General features: G+C 43.6%; 1 protein-coding gene across 3 annotated transcripts in view; it reads left to right on the top strand.

Annotated features, from left to right (window-relative positions):
* Positions 1–12,725, top strand: part of LOC123760885 (uncharacterized) — a 63,463-nt gene that overhangs the window by 24,058 nt on the left and 26,680 nt on the right. For all 3 annotated transcript variants that reach the window (XM_045746687.2, XM_045746688.2, XM_045746686.2), the window contains exon 3: positions 11,563–11,863. In XM_045746687.2, coding sequence (XP_045602643.1) covers positions 11,563–11,863 — 301 coding nt within the window. The remainder of the gene's footprint in view (positions 1–11,562; positions 11,864–12,725) is intronic.

The raw sequence follows: 12,725 nt of genomic DNA, 5'->3' as shown, positions 1-12,725 counted from the left end.
ATGTGCAAAATAGCCCTACTGAAGAGCAGAGGTGTAAATAGGCAAGGTGAGAGAGAACTTGACCAACATCAAAGGGCCAAGACTTTTCAACACTTCCCCTACATACGGGGTATAACTGGCCGATCTCTCGCAGTTCAAAAGAGAACTCGACCAGCACTTTCTAAGGATACCCGATTAACTAGGCTGTGACTCATAGGTTGGTCTGTGAGCAGTCGCATCAAACAGTCTGGTGGATCAGACCAACAACCATGAAGCCTGGTCAAAGACTGGGTAACAGGGACATTGGTCCCCAGAACCTTCAACAGGTAGTCAACAGATGGGTAGTCAACATTCTTGGATATGAGTGCCTCGTTATTGAGAGCATGACCACAGGGTAGCACATGCTGTAGCAGCTCACAGCACCACCGTGTAGCTTGTGCCCACAGCATTACTTAATCATGACGAAATAAATAAGTAACTGATTATTTTTGCAATGATAGTGTCAGACTTCCTGAGTGATAAAGACTATGGGCAAGATTCGGATATCAGTGGACACAATGCTGATTATAATGTTCACAACTGGTGGTAGACACCTGTCATTTCATGTATCTATACATCATGGATCGGATTCTCATGTTCCTTTAGAAAATAAACTTGTGGGAAATGATTAATATGAAAAGACAAGTTGGCTGAAACTGTGACTAATCTAAAAAATTATTTTGTCTTCTTAAAATGTTAATTTGTGTCCCCTGAGCACGGGAAAAATAAAAAAAAAATCGTAGGTGACATATTTTGGGCGCAATTGACCGAGGAAGTGTGGCAAAAAGTTGGCGTTGACAAAGCGGTCGTCAGACCCGGTCAGCGTCACCCGCGCTGACAAGTGGGAGTTGCCACAAAGATATTATCACTTAATTATTTCTATGTCTCTGATTGATTTTTTCTTAGTTTTTTTGCAGTAATATTATTCAATAGTGTGTATTGTAATATATTTATATAATAAAAGTTGTGAATAATTGCTATACTCAAAAGTATGGTGTGCATATTAGTGATTCAATTATGTTCTGAAAACAATAAACAAATAGTTTTGCTGCTATTACACTCAATACACAGGTTATATATAAGTATCTGCATGTTTTGTTCACCATAACGAACCACTAAGTTGGTATTGAGAGTCGAAAAGCAACGAGGAGTGACCGCCACACACCAGCCAGCCACTCACTGCCACTCCCTCAACAATGCCTCACTCGCCCACTTTTTCCTCCCAACGTCCTGTTTTATTCAAAATATACAGACGTTATATATAAGAATCAACAAGTTTTGTTCACCACAAGTGTACAACTAAGCTGATATAGTTAGTTCAGGCACTAAGAGTCGTCGCTACACACAGTCAGCTGGCGGCTCCCTCACTCATTCAAGGTCACATGCACTAAACTTTCTTCCCCAACAATACCAGTTGTGGTGTTATTACACTATATACAGACGTTATATATAAGTATGTATATATTTTGTTCACCACAACTGTACAGCTAAGCTGATATAGTTCAGGCACTAGGAGTCGTCGCTATACACAGTCAGCTGGCGGCTCCCTCACTCATTCAAGGTCACACGCACTAAACTTTCTCCCTCAACAATACCACTTGTGGTGTTATTACCCTATATACACACATTATATATTAGAATCTACATGTTGTATGCACCGTAACTGTACACGTAAGCTTGTAGAGTGCCCAAAGAGCATAGTGGCCACCCTCTAAACAGCTAGACAAATCATGCAGACTACGTCACCTCCGTCACCCAAATGGCTCCTCCCAACAAAATCCTTTTGCTGTTATTACACTAATACACACATTATATATAAGTATCTACATTTGTGTTCACCATAGAGAACCACTGAGCTTTTACGGTGAATGCAGACAATAACAGGTGGCCACACTGTCAGTAAACGATGCTATCTCCCTCCATCTCTCAGCATCACTCGTCCCACGGTGCTAATTATTACAACAATCCTGCTATTATCACAACCCTGGTTATTTATATCACAGTCAGGGGTCATCTGTAATATTGTCATCGCTAAATAACAGCAATTATATATTTATTTTGACATTTTTCGGCGATGCTGTGGTCACAAGCTGAACAACATTGCTGTTCGCTCATGCTGCGTGCGCCAGCCTTGGTTGCTCCAACAGTACTGTGCCTCTCACACCTGAGAATATTGCCCACGATTTAAAAAAAAATGGCGTCTGTTTACAAGAGCCCTGAGGAAGCTAATGTGAACCCTGTGTAGCCGCGGATATTTGAATCGAGTCTGGCACCCTATGGCGTATATGTACACCATGCGCACCGTGGGACATGTTACTCGTTGCGTATATATACGCCATGCGCAGTTTAAGGGTTAAGTACCTCGAACTTCTCCTCGTAGCTCTTGTCTTTCAGTTCCGGTAGCCATTTACTTGCATGGCTTTACACCTTTTCTGGTTTGTTGATGTGCTTCTTAAGATATGGGCACCATACAACTGCTGCATATTCCAGCTTTGGTCTAACAAAGGTGATGAACTATTTCTTTAATATTTCACTATCTCTGTATTTAAAAGCAATTCTGAAATTGGAAAGTGTAGCATAGGCTTCTTACACAATGTTTATGTGGTCCTCAGGTGATGGTTTTCTCTCTAGAACCACCCCTAGATATCTTTCTCTTAACAGAATTTTTTAAAGCTTTTTCACATAATTTGTAAGTTGTGTGTGGTCTATTTTCTCCTATTCAACATTCCATAACATGGTATTTATTCACATTAAATTCCATTGGCCAGGTGGCATTCAATCCACTTATTTTGTCCAAGTTCTTTTGAAGGACATGACAATTGTCTAAAGTTTAATTTCCTTAGTATCTTGGTATCATCAGCAAACATGTTCATATAGTTCTGCTTTCCATCTGGTAGATTGTTTATGTAGACAATGATCATTACTGGTGCAAGAACTGAACCCTGTGATACTCCACTCGTGACATTTCTCCAGTCCAATACAGTACCTCTGATTACTGCCTACATTTTTTTGTTAGAAAATTTTTCATCCATGTTAAAAGCCTCCCTGTCACTTTTCCAGTATGTTCCAGTTTCCAGAACAACCTCTTATGTGGAACATCTACCTAAAAGATGTTCACACGAACACATCCCACGTGTACCTGCTTGATACCTGCTTGATGGGGTTCTGGGAGTTCTTCTACTCCCCAAGCCTGGCCCAAGGCCAGGCTTGACTTGTGAGAGTTTGGTCCACTAGGCTGTTGCTTGGCGCGGCCTACATACCCACCACAGTCCGGTTGGTCCGGCACTCCTTTGAGGAAACAATGTAGTTTCCTCTTGAAGATGTCTATGGTTGTTCCGGCAATGTTTCTTATGCTCGCTGGGAGGACGTTGAACAACCGCGGACCTCTGATGTTTATTCAGTGTTCTCTGATTGTGCCTATGGCACCTCTGCTCTTCAATGGTTCTATTCTGCATTTTTTCCATATCGTTGATGCCAGTATGTTGTTATTTTACTGTGTAGGTTTGGGACCTGGTCCTCCAGTATTTTCCATGTGTATATTATTTGGTATCTCTCTCGTCTCCTTTCTAGTGAGTACATTTGGAGAGCTTTGAGACGATCCCAATAATTTAGGTGCTTTATCGCATCTATGCGTGCCGTATATGTTCTCTGCATTCAGAGAACCCTCTTTTTCAGCAAGATGAACTGAACACCCTCTTTTTCAGCAATCTCTCCTGCACTGAAGGGGGAAGTGAGTACTGAGCAGTACTCAAGACAGGACAACACAAGTGACTTGAAGAGTACAACCATTGTGATGGGATCCCTGGATTTGAAAGTTCTCGTAATCCATCCTATCATTTTTCTAGCTGCCGCAATATTTGTTAGGTTATGCTCCCTAAACGTTAGGTTGTCAGACATCATTATTCCTAAATCCTTGACATGCTGTTTTCCTACTATGGGCAGATTCGATTGTGTTTTGTACCCTGTATTATGTTTCAAATCCTCATTTTTGCCGTACCTGAGTACCTGGAATTTATCACTGTTAAACATGTTATTTTCTGCTGCCCAATCGAAAACTTTGTTGATATCTGCTTGTAGTTTTTCAGTGTCTTCCGCAGGGGTAATTTTCATGCTGATTTTCGTGTCATCTGCAAAGGATGGCACGAAGCTGTGACTTGTATTTTTGTTTATATCTGATATGAGAATAGGGTAAAGCAGTGGTGCAAGGACTGTACCTTGAGGTACAGAGCTTTTAACTGTGCTTGGGCTTGATTTTATTTGACTGTTACTCTATGTGTTCTGTTCGACAGGAAATTGAGTATCCAGCATCCTACTTTACCAGTTATTCCCATTGACCTCATTTTGTGTGCTATCACCCCATGATCACATTTGTCGAATGCCTTTGCCATGTCTGTGTATACTACATCTGCATTTTGCTTTTCTTCCAGAGCTTCTGTGATTTTGTCATAGTAGTTGAGTAACTGTGACAGACAGGATCTTCCCGCTCTAAATCCATGTTGTCCTGGATTGTGTAGTTCATTATTTTCCATAAAACTAGAAGGTTGATTCCTAATCACTCGTTCAAAAGCTTTTATTATGTGTGATGTTAGTGCAACTGGTCTATAATTTTTTGCCAAGGCCTTACTACCCCCATTGTGCAGCGGAGCTATCTCTGCTGATTTAAGTACAGCTGGTATTTCCCCTGTATCCAGGCTCTTTCTCCATATTATGCTGAGTGCTCGCGCTACTGGTACTTTACATTTCTTAATGAATATTGAATTCCACGAGTCCAGCCCAAGAGCTGAGTGCATGGGCATGTTGTCAATTTCTCTTTCAAAGTCTTCCGAGTTTGTGTTAATATCTGTTACATTATCTGCAGCTTGAATGTCATTCATAAAGAAGCTGTCTGGATCATCAACTTTCATGTTGTTTATTGGGGTGCTAAACATAGCCTCATACTGGCTTCTTAGAATTTCACTAATTTCTTTGTTGTCCTCTGTGTACGTACCTTCAGTTGGTGAGGGGCTGGCAGTTCCTCAGAGTGGGGTGGTTCCTTCCCCCTCTGTATTCCTGTTGTTTCGGGTGTACCCCTCCCTGGGTTCGGTTCTGTGTTCCTTTGGGGTTCGTCGGTCCCGTCGTTCCTGGGGATGTGTTTCGCCCCCTTTTCTTTCCCCTTTTCTCTCTTCCATCGCTATACTGTTCCCTTCGTCTCGTTGTCCCTGCGTGTCCCTTGATCAGGGGTGGTTATCGTTGGTTCGCGAGTCTCCTCGTACCTTCCAATATTATTGGAACGTCTGTTGATTTCCGATGTGGTTTCCCTATGGTCTTTTGTCGGCCTCGTTGGTTACCTTCTGTCCTCTGTGTTCTTTCGCTTCGTTTTCGCGTCGTCTCTACTTCCAGTTTCAGCGTTCTTCGTCTTCATTACGCATGCCTTCCTGGTGTTTGTATGATGTGTGTTTACGATGTGTTTGTACGTTGTGTGTGTACGATATGTGTGTCCACCTGGTGTACGAGCCATGCCACCTGGGGGACGGCTGGTGCGTTTCGTTCCTCGTGTGCTGGGGCCACGGTGTGCATTTTGTTTATGGGCGGTGTGCTCGTGTGTTCGGGTCGTTTCTCGCGGTTTTCTACGGCTTCTTGCTCGTTTTCTCCCTCCAGTCGTAGCCCTCTGGATGCTGAGGGTGTTCTGGATTTATATCTGGGGGCGTCACTTCGTTCTTTCTCTGCTTCCGGGTGTGGGATGGCTCGGCGTGGCGCCTCCTCCTCCCCCTCTGTACTGCTCCGACTTCTGCGGGGCACGTGCCTCTGGACGTATTTATCCTTAGACTTCCGAATTTTATTCAGGTAACGGTACATACAATGTTTACTGCCTCAAGTATGCATGGCTTTCGGGCGCGCCGTTAGCGCTGCTCCTAGTATGTTCCTTGGCTCACCTATGTTGTGGCACGGTCGTGTGTCTGCTCTGCAGGTCAGGTTGTCATGTCTGGCGCCTCTGTCGGCCAGGTGCTGGTTCTCGCTTTTTGGGGGGTGCTTGCCTGATTGTACTTGCGGGGGTTGAGCTCTGGCTCTTACGCCCCACCTCTCCTGTCAGTTGACGGTTGGCAGTTTCCTGAGCCTCCTGGGCTCTGTCTTCTCTACGTTTGCTCCTGTGGGTGGGGTCTGCCTCCACCACGTAGCTTCCTAGTGCTTTCCGCTTCCTTTCCTCTCTGACATTGCTCAGGTTTTTTTTCATGTCTGTGGCTCCTTTGGGTACTCGGCTTCCTCTTGTGTCCCCTTGTGCATACAAACATACGGCTATAAGAACAGTGGAACTGCAGAGGGCCTATTGGCCTGTATGTGACTGCTCCTATTTCTTACCATCCTTTCCCACTCATATACATGTCCAACCCACGCTTGCTCCAATAGTGGGGCCCCACCACCGCGTTCCGTGGTAATTAGTTCCGCAAATCACCGAACCTCTTACTGTGCTGGTTTTCCTTCAGGTCTTCACTGAATCTACACTTATTCCTTTTATGCCCATTCTTTTGTGTCCAAAGTGTGCCACAAGGGTGGCATGTGCCACTGTCCCAGTTCTATTGTTTCGTTAAGTTTGGTGATGGTCAACACAAACACTGTGAGACTAAATATTTTGTTGCATATACAGTAAAATGCAGGTGATACTTTGGCGGGCGATGGTGCGAGTTAAGCGCACTGGGAGTCGGTACAGTATCTCGTGAGTGTCTGTTCTCGACTACACTTGCAGGTAGACTAGTTTTTATTCGCTACTCTACTGCTTATATGCTCGGGCAACACCTCATCATTTCTCCACAGGTTGGCAGGAATATTAACTGGGAGTAAGGAAAGGTTTGTGTTCCATACTTGGTACTACGTAGAGCTTTGCTTCTCTCATTAGGCTACTGCGTTTGGAGCGAGTATCTTATTGGGATAATCTACTTGCTCCACCATCCTCGGTCTCTGTTCTGTCCTTGTTTATTCTTCCCCGCTTGGCGGGATTGCGTCGATGGCTCCTAACAGGGGTGTTTGGTGTGGTGTGTTGTTTTGGTCACCTTGCGTGTGTCTTCAGTGACTCCTTTGTCCCTGTCTTTAGTTCTGTTTTGGTACCGAGTTCCTGCGATTTTCTGTGTGACTTCCTGCAGGTGTAGGTGTTGCGCTGTCAGTGGGGGGTTGTGGCCTTTTGGTCTGCCGCTCCTGTCTTCCTGGTTCCTTTACTTGGACCCGGTCGCTGGGTTTCAGTCCTGGCTCCGGTTTTTCTTTGTTCCTTTTCCGGACCGGGTGTGTTTGCTTTCCTGCGGTTCACGTCCTGGGTAGTTCTCCTCTTGGATGCTTCAGGGACGCGTGTGTCATTCTTCCCTGCTGCAGCTGGTTATGTTGCTCCTTTGGGTTGCAGGGTCGCTATTTTTCGATTCGCGTTTTGCGCTTTCGTTCGTAGTGCTTGTTTCTCGTCGTTTGTGTCGGCAGTGGAAGGTTCGTTGTTGGTCTCCCACCTGCGTGTTTTGTCTCGGGGGCGGTGTGTGGTTTTCCTGATGGTCCTTCCGGTTTTCCTATCACTGTGAAGGGTCCTTCGGTCTTTGATAGGGTTGGCTTGTCTTCCCTTCGGGGTTGTTCCAGGACCGTCGTCTGGGTTTGTGTCCTGTCACCCCGTATTGGGTGGTGCTGGCGAAGCCGTTCTTGCTTGCTTTCAGTGTTGCGGTTCCTTCTGTTCCATTCTGCTTGCTGTCCTGGGCATTGTTCCCCTCTGGCCTGCTCTTGAGTTCTGGTCTCGTCCTGGTCATTGGCCTGGGTGGTATCTTTTCTTCTCGTTTTGGCCTGTTTTGTCTGTGGTCTTGGTTTTTGGGTTAGGGCGTGTGGCATCCGCCTCCCGGTTCCTTATCTGTGGTGAGGTAGCCCCGGGGAGCCGACGGGGCTCCCCCCAGAAAACCAGCGTTGAATGTAATGAAACGCCATTTTCTGGGCGAGTCCCGGAGGCTCCCCGGCATCCCTCCCTCCCTCCCTCCGGTTGGCGGTGTTTTTTGCGTATTTTGACATCCAGCCTAAGAACTGCCAGTTGGATTGCCGGCGTGGAGGGTCTGGGGCCCCCCCTCTTCCCTCCCGGGGAGGGTGGGGGGTTGCGCAGACAGTGGCGTGGCAACGTGATGACGTCATGCTAGTTTGATAATTTTGTTTGGGGAAGTTCTGTCCTTGTTCGGCTTTCGGTAGCAATATTTTCTCCAGAATAGGGGTTTGTTTTGGGGCGCCTACCTTTCTGGGTGCCTATCCTGGTCGATGGCAGACATACAATGCTCCCAACCACAAGGGGGTTTCTATAGGCCATTGCTCCTCGTGCCTCTCTGAGGGGGCCAGGTTCTGGCTCGTGGTCCCCGGTAGACAAGAACCCCTAGCTCTCTGACTGATGCCAGAAAGTTATACATATCCATCCATTCAGCCTGGATAGCTCCGGGGAGCCTCCGGAACTCACCCAGAAAATGGCGTTTCATTACATTCAACGCTGTTATTTTTTTTATTTAAGTAACATGGAGCAGCCTACCTTCTGACCACCAAACGAACCTTTTTGACATTTGTTCTGTATTTCAAAATTTTTCTTTTTTTTTTTTACAAATAAGTCAATTCTTTGCAACATTTCAGCAGTCACCCCTTTATATCCCAGCATCATTAGCATCTTTAACCCTTTAACTGTGCAACGCGCCTGCAGGCCCACGTCTGGGGTGCTCTACACCCCTCCGGGTATTTATATTTTTCACGTTCCATTCAAAACTCCCGCGGCTACTTGGGGTTCACATCAGCTTACTCAGGGCTCTTGTAAACAAACACCATCTTTAAAAAAAATCGTGGTCCACATTCCCGGGTGTGGGAGCCTCATTAGTGAGTGAGCAACCAAGGCTGGCGCTCGCAGCATGAGCTCTCAGCACTGCTGTTCAGCGTGTGACCACAGCATCGTCTAATAATGTCAAAATATATATATAACTTGTATTATTTAGCCATGATAGTATTACAGAAGAGCCTGAGTGTGATAATGACTGTGTACAATGTTCAAATATTAGTGATTCAATGCTGTTCACGATGCTCACAGCGCTAGCCACAGCACCACAGCATTATTTCGTCCATCTAGGAATCTTCAAACGACTTCTTAGGTTCTTTTACAAAATAAACTTGTGCTCAATTATGCATTTACAGGATTTAGTGACCAGTATTGTGATAACAGCAGGATTGTGGTGATAATAAACACTATGTGTAGTATTGTGGGAGGAGTAATTGTGCTGAGGGAGCGAGGGAGAGAATCGAGGTAGCCTCACTGTGTGACAGCCACTCTTGTTTTGCTCATACTAGCTTAGTGGTTCGCTGTGGTGAACACACTTGTACATGGGTATATACAATGTGTGTATATAGTGTAGTAACAGCAACAGGAGTATGTTGGGAGGAGCTATTTTGGTGAGGGAGGTGACAATCGTAGCGTCGTCTGCTGGCTGCTGTGTGATTTCTCGTGCAGTGTATGGTGGCCACTGTAAAGTTTGGACACAATACCGGCTTACTTGCATAGTTCTGGTGAATAAAACATGAAGATAGGTAAACATAAGTGTAAACAATGTAATACAAACAATAACAGTATGGTGGGAGGAGCAATGTTGGTGAGTAAGATGTTGGAGGAGTGAGGGAGAGACTGGATGTTGGAGGAGTGAAGGTGTGGCAGCTGACACTTGCGGAGTTCTGAGTGTGTTCATGGTGAATGTATATAGTGTGTGATAGTGTATAGTGTGTAAATAGAATGTATATACTGTATACATAAATTAGCATAATACAATGGAAATATGTGTCGGATATGTGTACACATGTCATGCACGTAATACAGTGTCTTCGGACAGTACGGATGTTCTACTGCCATAATATAGTGTACGTGTTCATTATACATAGGATTGGCACGTAAAAGCATATAAAATGTATTTGGAACTGTGTGTAGAAAATGAACAAAAATATATTCGCGGCAACTCGCTCATCCTGCCCTGAGCGCCCTACCGGCCCCGGGGGCGTATGCCACGGGCGACCAGGGAATGACGACGTCATGCACGAACTTACGGACCCCATAGCAGCTAAAGTACTTACAATTTTGACCTTCTGTTACTATACCCTTATTCAGGGAAGGATTTTTGACACTTTAAAAACAGAAAAAAAAAATTCAAGAGATTTTATTTCCTGCACACTAGGGGGGGGGGGTCATATATGGAGGCCATGCAGTTTAGGGGTTAAACAAAAACAACATAATTTATTTGCATTGTCGGAGGCGTCCGTGAATGTGCAAGAAACAACGCGACCCCACCATGTGGTGTCGTCGTTATTCAAACGAGCGGTCCCCATAGAAGATAAATTGTTGGCGATCGGGCCGGTCGTTACCCAAAATGTTCGCCATTTGAGGTGATCGTTATTCGAGATACCAATGTATTCAAGTGTGATCGTCACTAGGTGGGTGACCCTGGTAAATTGAAGCGCGGTCACCCGTGCCACCAGGAACCATGCACTCGGTCGACCCTTATTTATATCAACAAAGTCGCTAGTCGAGGCAAAGGTCGTAAGTTGGATAAAATTTTCCAACGGAATTGGGGTCATAACTCTTAAAATTCCTAAGTAGGGGCAGTCGTAAGTCAAGGTTCCATTGTAGCCGATTTCGGGAAGTCTTTTTTTGTCAATTTGGTCAATTCCTGTTATTATTTTGTAAGCGGTGATCACATCACCTCTTTCTTCTATTATCTAGGTTTGTCATATTTAACATCTCTAGCCTCTGTGTAACTTTTGTTTATCAGTTCCTGATGCCATTTTGTAGCATGCCTTTGCACCTTTTCTAGTTTACTGATGTGCTTCTGGAGATATTGACACCTCAGTTGGTATTGATGTGGACATATTAGTGTTGCTTCACTTATTAATTTATATAATGTAGTGTTTATGTTGAATTACTTGATATATATATATATGTACACAGAATTTACAAAATAGTGATTGAGTACTGTATGTAGGCCTACAATGTAATATACTGCATGTGAAGTTGTTCCTGGCATAGCTCAATAGAAGTGTCTTGCAATCCACTCTTTTGCTAATCTGTCTGGGAATGTTATACAGGTATGATTTCAAACACTGGTGACAAAGGTGAAATTACGTATAATGGTGATTGCTTGGCTCCCTATTACTTGATAACCTCATTGCATGGTAAGCTGTTACACAAGGATTGCAGAATTTTGTCATGGATCTTGGTTAATTGCACTACAGTATAACCATAATTTACATCATTTGTATAAAAATTTGATGATAATGAATCTTGACAAATGACATAGTGCAGGGGACCAGATCAACAAATGATGACTGCATGTTTGGAGTTTAATATGGTTGTGATTGCATGAATGTTGTAGAACCCTAATCTTCCTGACAGTCCTTTTGGTTGAGTAGCAGTGATTGCAGCACTGACCACAAATGGTCAAGTGTTTATATACAATAGGGAATTAAACTGTTTCACCCAGTATATCATTCTGATAAACTGGATGATATACTATGAATTCCAGTTGATAATTTTTCCAACTATTTCAGAATTCTTGGGCCCAAGGAAGAAAAACAACTAAAACTTGATCAAGAACATGTGGAATTTTTGCAGAAAAGATTAGAAATACAAAAATTAATCTCGCTTAATACAATACTAAAGTCGAATGTGGCTGTGAAACAAATAGAGGGCATGGATGAGGGCTTGGAGGAGGAGTCGAGGCACAATAAGGACACGCGTAGTAGCGTCATCATCAGTGACGCTAATGAGAAAGGTGTTTTAAAGCTGTGGTCAATAGAAGGGACAGTTGGAAAACACATGTATTCTACAAACTTCTTGGCAAATTACAGTGTGAGTTCATAGCACCTGTGCATTTGACTGATTATAAATTTATTAGGAGTGAATGTCAGTATGAGGATCAGTAATCACTCAGTTCTTCCATACTTATCTTCAGTAATCACTCAGTTCTTCTATACTTATCTTCAGTAATCACTCAGTTCTTCCATACTTATCTTCAGTAATCACTCAGTTCTTCCATACTTCAGTAATCACTCAGTTCTTCCATACTTATCTTCAGTAATCACTCAGTTCTTCTATACTTATCTTCAGTAATCACTCAGTTCTTCCATACTTCAGTAATTACTCAGTTCTTCCATACTTATGTTCAGTAATCACTCGGTTCTTCCATACTTATCTTCAGTAATTACTCAGTTCTTCCATACTTATCTTCAGTAATTACTCAGTTCTTCCATACTTATCTTCAGTAATCACTCAGTTCTTCCATACTTATCTTCAGTAATCACTCAGTTCTTCCATACTTCAGTAATCACTCAGTTCTTCCATACTTCAGTAATTACTCAGTTCTTCCATACTTATCTTCAGTAATCACTCAGTTCTTCCATACTTTTCAGTAATCACTCGGTTCTTCCATACTTATCTTCAGTAATTACTCAGTTCTTCCATACTTATCTTCAATAATCACTCAATTCTTCCATACTTAAGATAATAGTATTCTATACTATTAATAGATAATAGTATTCTTCATACTTAAGAATAATAGTATGTATATATTAATTACGGTTCTGTATTACTTGGAATGCTTCCTTAGTTGCTCTGGTGCTGATCACCTGGATAGCTCTGCATGTCTCGTGTTAAACCAAGTCCTTGTGAGTCAGAATATCACCTACCACAGAACAGAGGTCAAACCTTGGTC

This window comes from Procambarus clarkii, chromosome 3, assembly GCF_040958095.1.
Source record: "Procambarus clarkii isolate CNS0578487 chromosome 3, FALCON_Pclarkii_2.0, whole genome shotgun sequence".
NCBI classification, from domain to species: Eukaryota; Metazoa; Arthropoda; class Malacostraca; order Decapoda; family Cambaridae; genus Procambarus; species Procambarus clarkii.
This window is presented reverse-complemented; position numbering and strand designations above follow the sequence as displayed.